Source organism: Lichtheimia ornata, assembly GCF_029851405.1.
Source record: "Lichtheimia ornata isolate CBS 291.66 chromosome Unknown scaffold00138, whole genome shotgun sequence".
In the NCBI taxonomy this organism is placed as follows: domain Eukaryota; kingdom Fungi; phylum Mucoromycota; class Mucoromycetes; order Mucorales; family Lichtheimiaceae; genus Lichtheimia; species Lichtheimia ornata.
Window position 1 is genome coordinate 22,172 of NW_026695457.1, and position 16,890 is coordinate 39,061.

General features: G+C 43.7%; 4 protein-coding genes across 4 annotated transcripts; 1 reads left to right on the forward strand and 3 right to left on the reverse strand.

The window, feature by feature from the left end:
- Positions 1-787: 787 nt before the first annotated feature.
- On the forward strand, positions 788-1,642 carry O0I10_012600 (uncharacterized protein; the record flags this gene model as incomplete). Its single annotated transcript, XM_058492492.1, has 1 exon — positions 788-1,642. The coding sequence occupies one exon, from the start codon at positions 788-790 to the stop codon at positions 1,640-1,642; it is 855 nt and encodes a 284-aa protein (XP_058336750.1).
- Positions 1,643-1,787: 145 nt separating this feature from the next.
- On the reverse strand, positions 1,788-7,882 carry O0I10_012601 (uncharacterized protein; the record flags this gene model as incomplete). Its single annotated transcript, XM_058492493.1, has 20 exons — positions 1,788-1,841; positions 1,909-2,294; positions 2,442-2,967; positions 3,033-3,266; positions 3,330-4,215; positions 4,274-4,361; positions 4,429-4,705; positions 4,767-4,914; positions 4,977-5,182; positions 5,254-5,310; positions 5,375-5,674; positions 5,736-5,843; positions 5,902-5,934; positions 5,993-6,592; positions 6,657-6,773; positions 6,846-6,928; positions 6,987-7,117; positions 7,172-7,409; positions 7,509-7,641; positions 7,706-7,882. The coding sequence occupies 20 exons, from the start codon at positions 7,880-7,882 to the stop codon at positions 1,788-1,790; spliced, it is 4,782 nt and encodes a 1,593-aa protein (XP_058336751.1).
- Positions 7,883-10,757: 2,875 nt separating this feature from the next.
- Positions 10,758-11,434, reverse strand: O0I10_012602 (uncharacterized protein; the record flags this gene model as incomplete). Its single annotated transcript, XM_058492494.1, has 3 exons — positions 10,758-10,790; positions 10,908-11,113; positions 11,173-11,434. 3 exons carry the CDS (start codon positions 11,432-11,434, stop codon positions 10,758-10,760), a joined length of 501 nt encoding a protein of 166 aa, XP_058336752.1.
- A 1,747-nt stretch (positions 11,435-13,181) lies between these two features.
- O0I10_012603 (uncharacterized protein) lies at positions 13,182-16,643 on the reverse strand (the record flags this gene model as incomplete). The annotated part of the gene is made up of 17 exons (XM_058492495.1): positions 13,182-13,289; positions 13,342-13,397; positions 13,459-13,580; positions 13,645-13,778; positions 13,836-14,003; positions 14,075-14,198; positions 14,259-14,529; positions 14,589-14,744; positions 14,799-14,900; positions 14,958-15,081; positions 15,143-15,431; positions 15,488-15,590; positions 15,654-15,776; positions 15,850-15,927; positions 15,988-16,078; positions 16,142-16,432; positions 16,497-16,643. The coding sequence occupies 17 exons, from the start codon at positions 16,641-16,643 to the stop codon at positions 13,182-13,184; spliced, it is 2,487 nt and encodes an 828-aa protein (XP_058336753.1).
- Positions 16,644-16,890: the final 247 nt, after the last annotated feature.

Sequence of the window (16,890 nt, forward strand, 5' to 3'; positions counted from 1 at the left end):
TATATTTCCGTTAGTGCTCCTCCTTCATTATTGCCACCATACAGAACACGGTTTTACAACATTGGCCCTCGAAAACACTATGGTTATGAAATTACAAGCCATTCTACTGGGGGAGTACGGCTCTTCACCACCAACTCCGTTTTGTATATATCAGCATGATCATAGCAAGTTATACCTATGCGTTGAAGATTTAAACGCGCTTTTGGGTGGATACAATACATTAAGCAGCCGCCATTTGCATCCCGATCATGTATTAACTACCACCTGTGAACGACGTTCCTTTTTGCTCACTGACAGTGTAATCCCTATTGCACGCTCTCGCCATATGTTAGCTCTTGCCGAGCTATGCCAATTGACACCTGCCGAACTAATGGCCGGTGTCGTTGCAGCCCCTTTACTTGCAAGTCTGGGGGTCATTGCAGCTGTACCAGGGCGATTGGTACATCATCCTATGGATGCTATCCACGTGATGTCCCATCATCGCCATCTTTCTCCACACCAACAACAGCAACATTTCGACTCGTGGCTTACTCATCATCAACAACGTTGTGATCATAAGAAGCAAAAAAACCAATCAAATCATGCAACAACAATAACTCGGGACTTGCATCGAGAGGAACAACGGTAAGGGCTATGTTTCCATTCAAGGGGTTGGATAAGAAAGGGGATGAGGAGGAGGGGAATGTATGTTGGGGGAGGAATGAAATCGACTTTCTCTCTTCCTTTGCCACACAACCTTTACTCATTACAACCACGTGTCTATGTAAACAAAAGATTGGCTTCATTTATGCAACGACTATCGCATCATCCATTATGGCGAGGCATGAGGCAACAGCAACAAAGCTCTTCATCCGATATGTGGTCTCGCTTTGCTTCATGGTTTGGTGATTATCATCACGATCAAAAATTACGTGCTTCTTTTTTGGGTACTTTCAAGACGCAACGGCAACAACAAGCCATCATTGCATCCCGGCAACGGCGGTCAGCTCTCAAAGACACGGTATCTACCACCGGTCCTGGTGCCACAATAACGAATCATACTCCACACCACAGGGTGATTAAGAAACGACGCTCTAATAGCAATACAGCACTTGCCAATCATCAACATGAACAACAACAACAGCAACAACAACAACAACAACAACCAATGGATTCATCATCTTCATGTTGTTCATCAAGGAGTAGTACACCAAAGCCATCTTTGCGTCAACAACATTCACCTGTCATCCGATCCTGCCGTTCAGTGACCGAACTTCATCGGCCCGTCCCGTGTAAAGCTCTTCAGTTACCCCCGCCATGGCCTTCTCCATCAGCAGGTCTTGCTGATCAGCTGCTTCAACCTAGGAAATGGGCTTCGTTCCATGATCTTAGAGGGGAAAGTAATTTGGATCTGTTGGCCACGCAGGCGACCCAACAGCAACCTATGCAGCAGTTTATTTCATCTTGTTCTTCTTCCTCGTCATCACCATCATCTCAATCATCATCATCCTCTTTACCACCACCACCTGCTATTCGCTCACCACCTTCGCATCATTTTCACCACCATCACCATCACCACTCCGCCACAAGTGCCATTCAATTGCCTTCTCCCAGTGAAATGCTAGCCCGTCGCCATCATCCACCTCCCACAGGTTTGGTGTAGAGCTTGGTATATCCCTCATTCACTTTGACACTTTCACTTTTTTTTCCTTTTTCCTTGTAAATACTATTATACATTCTTTCTTGCTTTTTTTGGGCAGAAATAACAATCCGAGAGGGGGAGCTTCTAGAATTAAATACTGCTAGCCTCAGTTCATGTGTGCAGCAAGTGCCATTAAACGTTTGACTTGTTTCAGATCGAGCTATACATGCAAAACGCGTTTGTGTTAGCGTATCATATATACAAATATCATAAATAAACATGCTTACATAGGTGGGGATATAGGTGCTTGCAATAATTTCAGGATGCGGTTCAGGCACTTCATAAGGACTATCATCCAAGGAAACGTTATCCAGTAATAAAATATCGGTGTGGTCGCTGCCGTTGGCTCTTGATGCTACCGATTTCAAAATATCATTGCTGATGGGATCTTCATAGTCAGCCACAGTGTAGTTTTGTATCAGCTTCTGCACCTGAGTCGGGGTCAACAGCCAACATGCATCGTAAATGATATCCACATCTTCCGCTGTTGCCTTCTTCAGCTGTAATAACTTGACGGCTTGTTTGAGATGCTCCAAATGGCTGATAGTATGGGCCATATCAAGTCCTTTGCACCACTCTTCTAGTCGTGTAATGTTGTACTGGATTTGCATGGCTACAAGGTAACAAAGTATAAACGCAAATTAGGTTAAATCCTTTTTGATGCTGATGAGGTATGTTGGGGGAGGACAAGTTGGTGGGTTGATGGGCATGGGAAAGATGACATGGGTTGTTGTTGTTGGGGAATGATACGGGTACTTGCCTCGTTTCCAAGAGTTGAAATTGCGTCGCATAATAAGATCATTGAATGTGGTAATGCCGATTAACTTGAGCAACTCAGAAAGACCTTGTTCCACCACTGTAGGTTCAACAGCATAACACTTCATAGCCAAATGGACCCGATTCAAAAAGTTGAGGAGATCATCCATGGAAAATGTAGGTTGCGAGTTGCCCAACATCTTGTTGAAGAAGCGATTCGACTCGTTTGCCACAAAGCCTGGTAGCAATTGATTCTCAATGATGGCAGGGACGACCATTTTGCTTAGCCTTTGCTTCAATTCAGTCAACCAATGATGATAAATGTTGTCCTCTAGGCACTGTAACTCAAATTTGAGTGTGGAGACAAGCTTCTCAAATTCGTGCCACCCAACCGTGCGTCGCCCGTGAACCGAATTGTATTGCATCTCACGCTCCAAATCTTGCTCTGTAGAACACACCAATGATAGCAACTCGTGTGTATTGGTCAACCAAAATGCGCATGGCACAATGCTCTCTTCATTCGAGAAACTCTATAATAAAATGCTTTAGAATCACTACCACGTGCACGCCAACCCACCATCACCATCTTTGTTACCAAGCAATATTTTTGAATCGTATCCATAGCCGTAAAAATCAAGTGTTCTGATTCAGGGAGGTAACCATAGCGCCACATTTGTGTCAAGCTTAGTCCAATGATATGTGCAGGAAAAACAACCTCCTTGTACGACGGGGGTTCGTGTGCATTGGGGGGAACGATCTTGAGTGACCTGATTAAACCTTCAAGGATCTCCTCTTCCAAAGCTTCCTCATTCAAAAGGATAGCACGCATCTATTATAAGGTATACAAGTTAATCATCACATCATTAAGTTCATCATGTGTCATTGCACATACCGCTTCCTCAGGGTTATTGCCAACATCCAATTCACGTAGCGTATCCGACTGATCGATTGACATGGGTCGCATTTGCTCACGATTGGCATAAGTCACTGTGCCTTGTTGCTCAGCACGGCTGCTACGGCGGGAAGATGATCTTACACGGCCATTGTTATTCATGCGATCAGGTGATACGGCTCTTCGACCATTGGCAGTAGGTGACATTTGTTGTGCAGCAGGTGATAGATTGCGGTTGCTAAGGTTATTGACGGATGGTTGTCGTCGTGGCCCATTGATGTTGTTTTTGAGTTGTGCTTTGAGGGCTGCAATTTGGCTCTTAAGTTCATTGATGTTGGCATCCTCTTCGACGCGTTGAGTTGAAGCAGATGATGATGTTGTTCGACCATTTGTTGGTGTTGTAGATACTCGAAGTGGTGGTTGCTGCTGTTGTTGCTGTTGAGATTGCTCTCGTAGCTTGGTGATTTCTGCATTGAGACGGCTGTTCTCCTTTTCATGTTCTCCACTTTTGGCAAGAAGAGTGTTGTAATCTTGTTGTAACGATTCATGGCTATGTTGTAACGCTTCCTCAGCAGCTTTGGAGTTTTGGAGGTCTTGCTCAAGCTGACGCACTCTCTTTTCCATCTTCTCATACTTGTCGATCCATGATTGTAGTTGAGACTCAAGTTGAGCTTGCATCGCCTTCTTCTCTTCTTTTTGCTGTGTCACGCTTTGTGTAAGCTCCACCACCTTGTTCTCCAACTTGTAAGAGACCTCCTTCAGATGCGTAGCTGATCGTGCCTCACTGCGAAGAACACCAAGAGCCTTGCGAGCTTGTCGTCGTCGAATACGTGCTTGTACAGCAACAATGTGATCTCGTTGCGATTGATATCGCTTTCTTGCAGACCTATTAACAACATGATGTCAATTATACCATCATCCTTTGATAATTGCTTTATACATACCATCCACGGAAAACACGTTGGATCTTGGTGGCAGCGTTCGTTTCTCTAAAGTTGCCAAATGCTTTGCGAGCCAAATGACCACGGCATGCTGTAGCATACGAGAGTTAGATCATGCATGTACAAATAAACAATATCCAATCGTTTGATAGACCTACCAGCTTGCACACGTGAAAGGAAATTGCGTTGTTCATCCATTCGCCGCTTGGCAAGATATCCACGGGCATGAGTCTGGATCAGTAACACAACCCGCTCTTGGCGTAACAATAGCAAATTCCTCATTCCCATACTCTTTCTCGCAACCCGCTGCAGCCGCATAGTGATATCCTTCATAAGCAGGTAATCCCTCCTTGTGATGTAGCGACGCATGTTCTTTTGGATGAGTACAGCGCATTCATTGAATCGGTCGGCACGCCGTTTTTCCATATATGCAAGCTATACATAAATTCTCGTTAATTGCATTATCTTGTGATACAAACAATAGTAGATATCTTACTTGGCCAGCTCGGAAAAAGATCTTTGTCAAACCAATTTGGTACTTGTCCTTGTCATTGATACATCCATCGAGAATAACGGTACAAAGGTTGCGGATATCTGGTTGCAATTTTGGATCCCAATGCTTCGAGCTCACCAATGCGTAGTATCTATTATTCGAATCATTGTCAGCATCTTCGTATGAGAAATAAGAATAAATAGGCTGCTGCACCTTTCTGCAAAGTCTTCAAATGTCCATCGAGAAGGATATCCTGCACAGCTGATTCGAATCGTCTCGAGAACACCACATGCCCTTAATTGCGCTAGCACCATGTTTGGTTCAAACACCCAAGACACCTTAGCCTCGTTTGGCTTGATACACCGAATATAATGCACGTTGGTTTGGCCAATAGTATCCATCAAGCTAATCAACGAGAGCTGCAATGTAACAAAAATAATCCATTCAGCATAAACGATAATGAGTCCATGCCATATCCTCTTTTGCTTACCTTGAAAATGGAGCCTAATGTGGGTTTCTTGGCAGCATTCATCCGCTTGGGACCTGACTAGTAAATAAAAAAGTGTTATCATACACGTTCATTCAAATAATCATAAACAAAGAACACTCACTTGTGTTGGAGCTGCAGCACTTGCAGCAGCAGCGGCTGCCGTAGCTGTTTGGAGCATTTCCACAAGGAATTCGGAATCAGCATTTTGCAAAAGGTTGAGGTGCTCGTCGGGAACGGTGTCTTTGTTCTTGTCAATGAATCCCTCCGCTTCGTATTGTACTTCATGGGCATAATGAACGACTGTAAATGCTGAATTGCTGAATCGGGGCTTCTTAAAATAGCCTTTGTAGGTAGGGGTTGCAAAGTTGGCAAAGAGCTTGTCGCAAAATCCTTGATCTGTGCCCGATGGTAAACGAGATTCCTGCAACAATCATACACTCCTTAATCAGGGCTGCCACACTCCACGAATAGGCTCATTTTACCTCATCCAACAAAGAAAGGATACCCATTCTTGCTTCAATCATCTCAATACACTTTTGGTTGTCGCTGAAGTCGATGAACTGCCAATCGATTTTTTCTCTCACGTATTCCTATAACATTCGAATGAATAAAGCCTGCTCGTTCTTCCATACATTGATTCCTCTTTACCTCTTGTTCAAGCTTGAACACGTGTTGATTGAACTAGGATACAGGGCAATGAGTTAAACAATGCAAGCATGATCAAAGTAATGTAATTTACCTGTTGCTGTAACTTCTCATTGGCATAATTGATACAAAATTGCTCAAATGAATTCTTCTTGAAATGCTCAAAGCCATAAATATCGAGGACACCGATGAAAGTACTCGCCCTTCCAGGTTCTTGACATGATAGACTCTCGTTGACGACGCTGACAAGCCATTCGAATAGGTTTGCATAAATGTACTTGGCCACTGAATCTCGTACCACCGTTGCTTGTGCTGGGCTGAGATTTTTGATGATCTTGTCTGATCTCGTCACAATTTGCTTCTTGACGATCCACTTTCGAAATTCGGCTGTTTTGATCCCCAACAACTTCGTGGCCATAGCTAATGAAGGCTCTGTATCTGAAAGCATGGCATCGTTGCGTCCACCAATCTCGATATTGCCGATATGAAGTAATGCTGATAATAGACGAAAGATTTGCCACTGCGTCTGTAGCGAAATTCCAACCATCGACAAGGAGTTCTTGGTAAGCTCGAATTCTTCAGCATCATTAACCCCTGGGACTGTGCCAGTGCCACTTTGATTCAAATAATGAAACTTGGTCCAATCCTTAAGGTCGAATTCCTTGCGCTCTGATAACGGAATACCAGCACAAAGCTACCCATTTCCACATACATTAGATTTCCATTCGATATCCCATTTTCTCTCATTCCCTTGTTACCTGATAAAAGATGTGATAGTTGCGTTCAGTCTCTGGTTGAAAGATCAAACGGGATCGTTCGAGAAGGTATGTTCTGATCTTGGCACCAACAATGTTGCAACCTTGGTCAAATTGGATCTACACATATAAGAAAGCAAAATGTTGTCAGCTATTGTATTCAAGGATAACACCACTTTTACCATCCTTTACCTCGATATATTTGCCGAACCGGGAGCTATTGTCATTTCTTGTCGTTTTTGCATTACCAAAGGCCTCCATGATGGGATTTGTGGCTAATACCCCCAATCAGCATCCATATAGCCATCATCGCTCTATAGCAGTAGTACTTACCAAGAATTTGTTCTTCCACCTCTGTCATACCAGCACCACTATCCTTGGAAATCTTGCCAACTGTCTCCTTGTCATCGGCTGTTGCAAAATAACGCATGATGTATTTGGCGCTCACGGTCTTTCCTGCACCACTGCAAAACACCGATAAGCATATCGTGTATAAAGATCCCGCTATACATCCATACCTTTCTCCTGATACCACAATCGTTTGATTTGCTTGTTCACGGATCATGCATCGATAGGCATCCTCAGCGATAGCAAACAAATGAGGCTCGAGTTCGCCACGTCGTCTTCCAGAGTATTGTTGGATAATGTCGGGCTCATAGAGTTGAACACGGGCAAATGGATTGGCTGCGATCAACACGATGCCGGAATACGTGTAGATGTTGTGTTGCATGTATCGTGTGCGTATAGTATTCAAGACTGTATATGTGATTTGAGATAAGCCATTGTAATCTTTACATCATCCCTTAACATGCACAAGCACTCACACATCCCCTTCATCCTCCTTTTCTCCTTTACCTGATGGTTCATTGAGATAACTCAAGCTTGTCAAATCATCCGTATTCTCCATCTTGGGTGGGTTCCTGAGTGGCGGTAGATCAGCACCCTGTGATTTCTCCAGCATCTTCAAGGATGATTCATAGACATGTTCCTATCAAAGAAAACGATATGAGGATGACGGATATGGTTGTTGTTGGATATACGCGTTGGCTTACACGGGACTCGTCTTCATCGTCTTGGAATACAATGCGAACATTCGTGTCAGTCATTTCTTTTGACTTGACAGATGCTGACACCCAAGCTTCCTTGTCATCCTCGAACCAGGCCTTGGTACCCTTGGTATACACCTCCAGAGCTTGCATGACATGAGGCGAGAGTGCTTCTGATGCCATTGCGGTCGTGAATGGGTCGACGATTGGTGTTCTCGGGAAGGGACAAAAGAAAGAGAATGAAAAAAGGGAACGGCGGTCCTGGTTGTGGTTGCGGAGAGCAATGACAGTAGTAGAGAACCATAATGATCAGGAACACGTTGTACAACATACACACTGACCTTGAAATCATGCGTCGTCCTGCTTGAGTAAACCTTTTTTCTTAACACTTGTCATCCAGTCTTCTTGATCCATATCCACAATCCATTTCCCAAATCATTCATACCACTTTACATTAGCCTTCGTACAAAGGACTCCCCCTCCCAACAAGCGTAGTACAAGAGATCCCCAAAGTACAATCAAGTTTCTTTTTTATGTGATTACGATTCTATAAATTGCTATCAAGAATAGCCCTGGATTCATTGTATCCAATTTCATTGTCAAGGATCATTTCAATACATGAAGGAGTCATTTGATTGGCTAGCAATGGGGGTGTGAGCGGTGAGCTGCTAAATGCTTTTCTTGATCATGTTTTCGTGACCCAGTGTATTTCGATGATGGGCGTATGTGTTGCGGCATAAGCTCTTAGATGCGCATAGAGGTTACGGCATGCTGCCAAACAAGCATTAACCACTTTACATGAGAACTTCCTTTTACAATAAGCTGCTGTTGAGGTACATTATCTTTGTTTGCTACTAAAACAGGCTCGGAAGTACGATGATGAAAATGTCGCTGGATGCTATTGCATGATCTATGTTATGCGCATGATCCACACTGGTTTTATTGAAGGTTGGTTGCATATCGTCGAGTTATGAGGTTTCATAAGAAACAAAGGTCTATATGGAGTCGCATAGGGTGCATACATGGTAATAGTGGTAATAATAATGAGCCGAAAGATGAAGAAGAATAAAGCATATACACAATAAAAAAAAAGATGGCAGTGGGGGTGATGGAATATAACAAGAGTAGGGGAGGGGGGGGTATTTGAATGTCATAATGTGGTATGCAATGAAATCAAAATTACCAGCCGATATGTAAAGGAAAAGGGAGAGAGAGAAAGAGAGAACATCCGTTCACATGAGATCAGTGACCGGTAGATAGATGTTATCTAGTAGTAGTAAATCGGTGTTCTCTTGCTTTATCAAGCCATGGAGCTGATTCATGGAAAGCAACGGAGGCGAGTCATCGGGTGAGAAGCATGTAGCTGTTGGTGATGGTGTTGTATCGGGCTGTGGTGACAGCGATGGTGATGTTGAATCAATGGAAAAGGGTGATGTGTGTTGTTGTTGCTCCCAACCAGGGATTGAAAAGAGATCAATCAAGCTGGCGGTGTCATCCAAAGTGCTGGTGCTTGAGCCTGGAGTAATGATTGCGTGTTGTTGCTGATGTTGTTGTTCCTGCTCAGGAGGGAGCCAGCTATTGAAATCAAACACGCAAGGACGCTTGCCTTGTCGTAAATGATAATTGAGCAAGGAGTTGTCTTCTTCCATTTCGTCTGCTGGTCGCTTGAAACTTCGGCAATGCGATTGGTTCACATCATCTGGCGCATCAAAAGCAGCGGATGTTGTCTGTTTTTGCTGTCGTTGACCATCATCCTCTTGTTGGCTATTGTTTTCTTGGCCGAGATAAATGGCATAACGTGAAGCAACATGTTGTTCTAGTAATGCAGGCAAATGCGACATGGTTGTGGGATTTGCATTACGTATCACATGCATGCTTTTTCCAAGATTGATTTTTGCAGGACATTGAATGCGTGGATCAAAAGAACGCGCAAGATGCAAATGAATGGTAGCTGCCAACGTGATTGATAAGCCAAAGACATTATAAAGATAAATGCTTTGATCGGGTGAATTAGCCGTCATTTGCTCTGCAAGGTGGATGATCGTATTGGCTGAAGTTGAGCATATGCTGCGTGCTTCTACGTTGGTGTCGATATCAGGTTGATTGAGAATGATGAGCACGGTGTGGTACAACATGTGAAAAATTCGTGCGACAGGTGATGGTGCCTCTGTAGTAGAGCGATTTGTGTCGGTGTGGATGCTGCAATCGAGATAAGGTGGTAGGTTAAATAACCATTCGGCAATCTCATTTTTGTTGACGGATTGAAAAGTGGTGGCACGCTGAACAATTGAAGCAAGCTTAACCATTTCGGAGAACACGGCAACCTGAAACGCTGACTCCACTGTAGGTGCTGCATCTACAATCGGTGGTTGTAATATGCGACAATCAATGGCGTGAAGTTGACAATCTTCAAGCTTTGGTAATGGGCATCCATCAATAGAACCAAAAACAACATGGTCACCTGTACACACCGACAACCATTGGTTAACCACATGGGCAACCCATATGGCACGGCGCACAAGCTCTTGCTCAACGGTAGTATTTTTGTTGGTGTGACCCTGCACCATTGCAAGGGCACCCGTTGCATGGGCTAAATGTTGGCGTATAGTATAGCATTGACGCAAGTCACCAAGGAGATACGAGTGCCAACAAATGATCACGAGAGCCTATTATCATGCAAAGAAAAACGTTCTATAAGTGACATTTGCATTATTTGTAAAAAGAACCAATAAAGCTCACCTGCACTGTAGGTAGACTGGGTACATCATGGGACATATGGATGTTGGTCGAGAGCATCAGCGCTTGGCATTTGTCGTACCACAAGCGGCCCGTGCGATCATGCGGATTGAGAAAATGACATCCCAACGCATACACAGCTCCTCGTAAAAGTGGATCTATGCCTTGACGTTCATGCACAAGTTGATGCAGGAAATGTTGGCGTGCAAGTATCGGAAAGAACACATTGAAATGCGTAAAGAAACTATCCACCCAGGCCAACATCAAATCTGCTGCTGGTTCGTCGTCGTTGTTCATCATCATGTTCATCATCATGCCATCATCATTCGGGTAAAAGTCGTACAAAGGTGTGTGGCTGTCCTAGAGGTGGATCGATAGAAGGACCTTATCAGTGGTCTGTGTCTTTTACCCCATCACATTTAAACCCCCCTTAGCACTACCGCTAGCGGTTGTGCTGCAACAAGAAACGTACAGGCGAATAGGTATTCATTTGTTGATAGAACGTTGTAGGCACACAATCAGCCACAAACTTGAGGATATCATTGGAAGGCTGTTGGCGGTTATAAGACGTCGTTGTTGTTGCTGTTGTTGTTGTTGTTTCTTTTGTTAATGAGTTGTCGTTGTTATTGCTATTGCTGATATTATTGTTTTGGTTGGTGGTCATCATCGGACGATAAACTACAAGATGAGATAACGTGAGCATTGACTAAATCATGCGCTTTGTGCGAAACAATTACCTCCTGAGTTACTTAAAAGTGATTCGATTCTACGAGCGCGGCTATTGATAACTTCCACATACCCCTTGGGTGGGCCACGCTTCTTGGGGGGATCCGAATATTGGCACTGTAAACCCATTGTCTGGCATCGTGAACAAGCTGGTTGTACGCCGTTGCATTTCACTTTTTTCTTGCGGCACACCATACATGCCAATGTGACCTTGCGTCTTAGCGGCTGCTCAGCGGAGGTAGCTGCTGTTGACGACGTGGATTTTCTCGGCATGGTGTATTTGACAAGCAAAGGGAAAACAGAAAAAGAAAAAAAAGAAAAAAAGAAAGCATCAGCATGTGGTTGGTTTAAATATTGAAAATAGTTTTTTATGTGGGCCATTCATAACACGGAACCGAACCGAATGATGGTGGGGGTAAGAGGTGGTGGGAGTGTTGTGGAAAAAGTGCCTCAGATGCGGTAATGCTGTTCTGATTGGTGATTTGCCGTAACCAGGCCTGCATCTTTCCGCGGATCCACTATTCAACCATGGAGGATATTCAATATCAAATCTGTTCGCTCCTTGATGACCATGGCTGATGAGAAATCTCATTGGCAGTACATCAACTATCATCCATGTGCTCGTTGGCTTGTTGCTGTCTCCAACACAGAATCCTTTCACCTGCCACAATACACATTGTCCCTGACAGCCTTCATCGGGAGTATAGTACCCCGCCTTGTTGTTACGCTAAGTACGTGCAGCAGTTGACCCTCTCATTATGTATATGCCGGATCTACATTCAATGGTTCAATTAACAAGCCATGGTCAAATGACAGCCATATACGAGAAGAAGCTCACATTTTCTAGCACCTAATCATCCTATCACTATGCCTAGCAAATACACAGACCATGTGGTAATGCGAGTACAGTATGGCTACACATGCACAGCACAACATTGGGACACGTGTTATAGCCCACCGAGTCTAGGCAAGGCGATGTGGTGGGCGGGCATTGATTGACAACCTGTTTAAGTGATATATTAATTATAACAAAGACCTTCTACATCACACCCCTCGATGCTCCTTTTTTGACGTAAAAGAAGCTCTTGACACAGCTCGGGAACATAAACTACCATGTTTGGGAATAAAACAAAAAATGTGTAAAGCACAACTGGTGCGAGCCTCGCTTTTTCTTTTTACATCTTTAGAGGCCCCCAGAATCTCATCTCCCTTTTTTTTACCTCTAAGGATATGCTTCTCCCTATAATGCCTACCCAGGGATTGTTCAAGGGGGAAGGATTTTTGCGATGAAAGAAGGGGTACATTGGCTCAAAGCACCAATCATCATACGCCTTTGGGTATAATACATAACATTGTGATCCAGGCTGGCGGCACTCGGATGCACGGAAGCAGCTGTGCTTACCTTAATGGTGGGTTTCTGATCATCTTTTGGTCCAATCCTTATCTTGCATAAGTGTTGGATTTTATTATCTCACCTTCCCCACATACAATCGGCTGTGCAACCTTCCTGAATCAACTCAACGCACAAATCATTTAGTGCTAGCTTTGGAGTTGCATGGATCTCTTTATCTTTTGTCGGATGAACCTTGAATCTATCATGCGTTCTCCTTTATAATGAATAGAACATTTGATTCTTAGACCACATTATTCCCTAGTGCTTCCTTTTTTAAAAAGTCATATGCATTGGGCTTTATTATTACATTGCCTTTTCTATAGATGGGTGCATACACCGACCCATTGTCACACATGTGATTGTTCATGGGTTCGATAATGATCATCATCATTGATACTAGTAATACAATAGGTGATTGCCTCGCACCGATAACCGATATCCCTTTTACTGAAATGGACATGTGCCGCTGCTTGTTGTTGCTGTTGTTGCTGTTGCTATGCCAACTGTCGGAAAAGGCGGTGTGGGATGTGCCGAATAATGTTCGCAATGTGGGGTGGCTATTTATTCAACAACCAAAAATCTAAAACTCGGTCACGTATGTTGAGACCAGAGGGGGGGGACAAGGGACTATCTTCTAAGATGAAGGGGACGAGATTGCAGATCTCCATTGGTCTCCATATACAATCTTAATACGGACCGCATTTGAGCCGCAGCGTTGACATCTCTGCCTAAGAACTATAGACAACCATATATTAGCTAGTGCTTCACAAAACTACAAGGAACTTACCCCGTGCTCATTACAACGCTTCACCGCATAAATCAGATTGCGCCAAGTGTTGTTGCCTAACCAACGTCATGTCAATTGCTGAACAACGATCTTCCTTGTACGACCAAAGAAACCTACCGACTGCAAAACGCTGCTGGCATAGGTTCGACCGGCCAATCATTGCACCATCGTCGTCCTTGCAATGCACCACTTTCCGACCTCTGGTACCTTGGGCAGTCTGTACCCGATTCCTCGTCTTCCTATGTTTTGAATAAAAGAGCCTATTAGTATATACAAAGAAAAGAAACTCTTGTCCCCACATACTTATGGTTGCAATGCAGCCGTCGATTGTCATAGCAAAGATGCAAATTTGCGCCATCATGTCGACAGGTGATGCTGGTCCGGAATTCATCGATGAAAATGACCAATGCCTGTCTGCAAAGTCTTTTGATGAACTCCTACACAATAAATGATATAGATGAGCATAGAGAAAAACAACTATCAATGTAGCTTACCCAATGGGGAAGTGGCGCATAACCACGCATATGCCCAAGACTGGCATCTCCATACGCAACAATCGTTTCTTGCTCAGGCCGTTGCCACCCGATGTCTCGTCTTCTGAACCTCCGCATCCCTCTCCTTTTTGCTTTAGAGGTTCTATTGATGAACATGACTTGCTCTCTCTAAAGGAAATGATAATAAATGAGTTCATGGTCATAGCAATAGTAATCTGCATGTAGCAAATTTAACTTACTGGTGAATCAGGAGGAGAAATTCCCAAAATCTCATTGATCATTACTTGTTGGTATGATTGACGTGCAGAAAAAAGAATCCCTCGAGTGATCCTATGCTTGAAGTGGGCGGAAAAGTCTCGCAGCCTTTGAAATAGATAAATATTGTCAATACCAATCATAGTACACGCCATAAAATTTACCAACCTATTGCTGTTGCGGCTCACACAGGCAACATGTGCCTTGAATTGATTCAATCTTGGTACATTGGGGCTTTCTTGCGCCAGCTGGTCGTAGACCTCTTGCATATTGGCTTTTTGTCGATTGGCTAACGTGTGCTTGTAAACCCAATGCACCATCGTTGCATGTTGATAATGCCTTGATCGAATCTCGACAGCGCTCAATCTTGGTGGATTCTCCCCTGGTTGTACTTCTAAGGTTTCTTCATGATGAATCCCGGTGATAAACTCGCGCTTTCCTAATAGAATATATATGTCAATACAAACGTAGTCTGATAAATCCTTATAAATAACTTACCAGGATCTATCCCCACGAGTCGGCTGTTCTGAAGGCGAACTTGATTCAATCCTTGAGGGGCCTTATTGAGCATGTATATCCCCGTGTGGATATTAGCCAAATCAGCATTATTCGCCACCTCGCGACGAGCCGTCTTGGCAATTTCAGGGAAAAAGGCTATAACAGAAAAGTGAGCATAAGATTTAGCGTGCTTCTGCTAAAAGTACATACGTGGCAGGTTTCTTGGTTGAGGTCTTTCAAACATGACATTGGCTGTAAAGCCATCGGTACGGATGTAATGAGCAAATCGTATTGCAGTTCCAGGTAATTCGCCTATACATAAGTTGATACGTTAGTATTTACCTTGATTTCCACAGCCAACATGCTTACCAGAGTAACGCCACCTACGGCGTTGGACGTAATCGATATTAAATAACGCTTCCCATAAAAGTTCTTTCTGCCGGGGTGGTTGAAGTGTTGCATCAAATGGAAGTTTTGCTAAGACATTGCCGTGCTAATTGTAATGTAAAGATATTAGAAATGGCAATGGCAAATAGTACACCTTATCAACATACCTGATTTAGACATATGGCTGGTACCAAAGCATCTTGATCCTGGTCACGTGCATAATGAAGGATTGCCCAAAGCATACGCAAATCGATACCGAAAAACCCAACTTGGGTTTTTCCCAATGGCAATATAGACCACCTCCTGGTATCGAGTCCATCGGCTTGCAACAATAGCCACATGCTAAATCTCATCAGTCGCATGGCCAGTACCGGGCCAAGGCCTCGACTTGGTGTACTTTGCATCTCCACCAGGGGTACATCAGCGAGAAGCCGTTCACAAGCTTGATGTATCTCTCTATATCAATAGCGTCAGCATATACGTAAGCAAAGAGATCTCCAAGTAACACCTACTGATAGACGTCAACAAATTGGGTAAAATAATGTTCATCCGCTGGTGCCAATTGTGGTGGTGTATTTGCTTGGTGGTTTATGATACCAGTACTCATGATAGGGGCTGTGGTGAACGTCGCGTTATTAGTATAGGTATAAGATCATCAATCATACACGATGTACTTACCCAAACCCTTGAGATTGTTGTAGACATCAAAATTTGTTTCTGATTGAACCATATGCTTGATGTACCCATCACACAGTCGACTAACGTACGCAGGGATGTTTCTCCAGAGCATGTTCTTGACGTCTTTAAAAGTTGATAAGCGATTAATCAACGGTCAAAGCTTAGCATAAACTTTGGCTTTTTTGTTGTCACTTACTTCTCACCGCTTCTCTTGCAAAGCGCTCGCTTAATGTCGAGAGGAGTCTCGGATACATTGCAGGTGGCTCGTAGAGTGCTATTACAATAAATTAGTCATCTAATCACAGTAACGGGCAAAGCGGATATCTTGTTTTACCATTGCCTTGTGCATTTCGTTGCATGGGTTGAAAGTGATTTGTGTATGTATTCAACAAGTCTCGGGCAGCAGGGTCTTGGCTTGTGATATCCTATTCAGATGCCAAATGGCATTAGATTTTGGTGAGGTGATAAAAAAAAGCATATACACTTACCACATTCTCCAGCGTAGGATTGTTGGACACGAGCTTGTATGCCCATGTCCACAAGACTTGGTTGGTAACAGGTGGGATTAAGAGACCTTGTCCAGCCATTACTTGTTGACCACCGGGTCCAGGCTGGATCCCATTGCCTGGCATATTGATCGTGGCAAAGTTTGGAGCCCAATTGTCTTCTTCGTCATAATCACCGATGGCACGCATAAACCTCCTGACATGCATGTTCATGAGATTATAGGCATCTCGAGAAAGAATGTTGTGCTGCTCAGCAATGGTAATAAAGGTACCCTATGTTGGACAACAAATGTATGTAAGTATAACCTCAGCCATTCGATCAATCATTATCACTTACCCGTAAATACTGGTACTCGGGGCGTAATATAGAGCGAATGTCGCATGTACGATTCAAGCCGCGTATGTTACGTACATTGCCGCCGAATACATTGTTGATTTCCTCTGTTCGATCAATGCCCTCTTGCTGCTGTGGCACTGCAGCCATTCTATCAAGATGAAATGAGAAATACTGCCTTCATGATCCGATAAAAAGGCGATGTATGTGTCGCCATACCTGTATGTATGGATGTGGATAAATCGATGAAGGCAACAGAAATATGTACGAAGAATTGATCAAGGTAACGAGAAAGAGAGCTGATGGCAGCTCTTTTATTTAGGGAAACTCCTTCTAGGAATAACAGGTTCTTTGTTGATTCTTTTTCCAAGGTTGCATGTTCTTTGTTCGTGGTTAA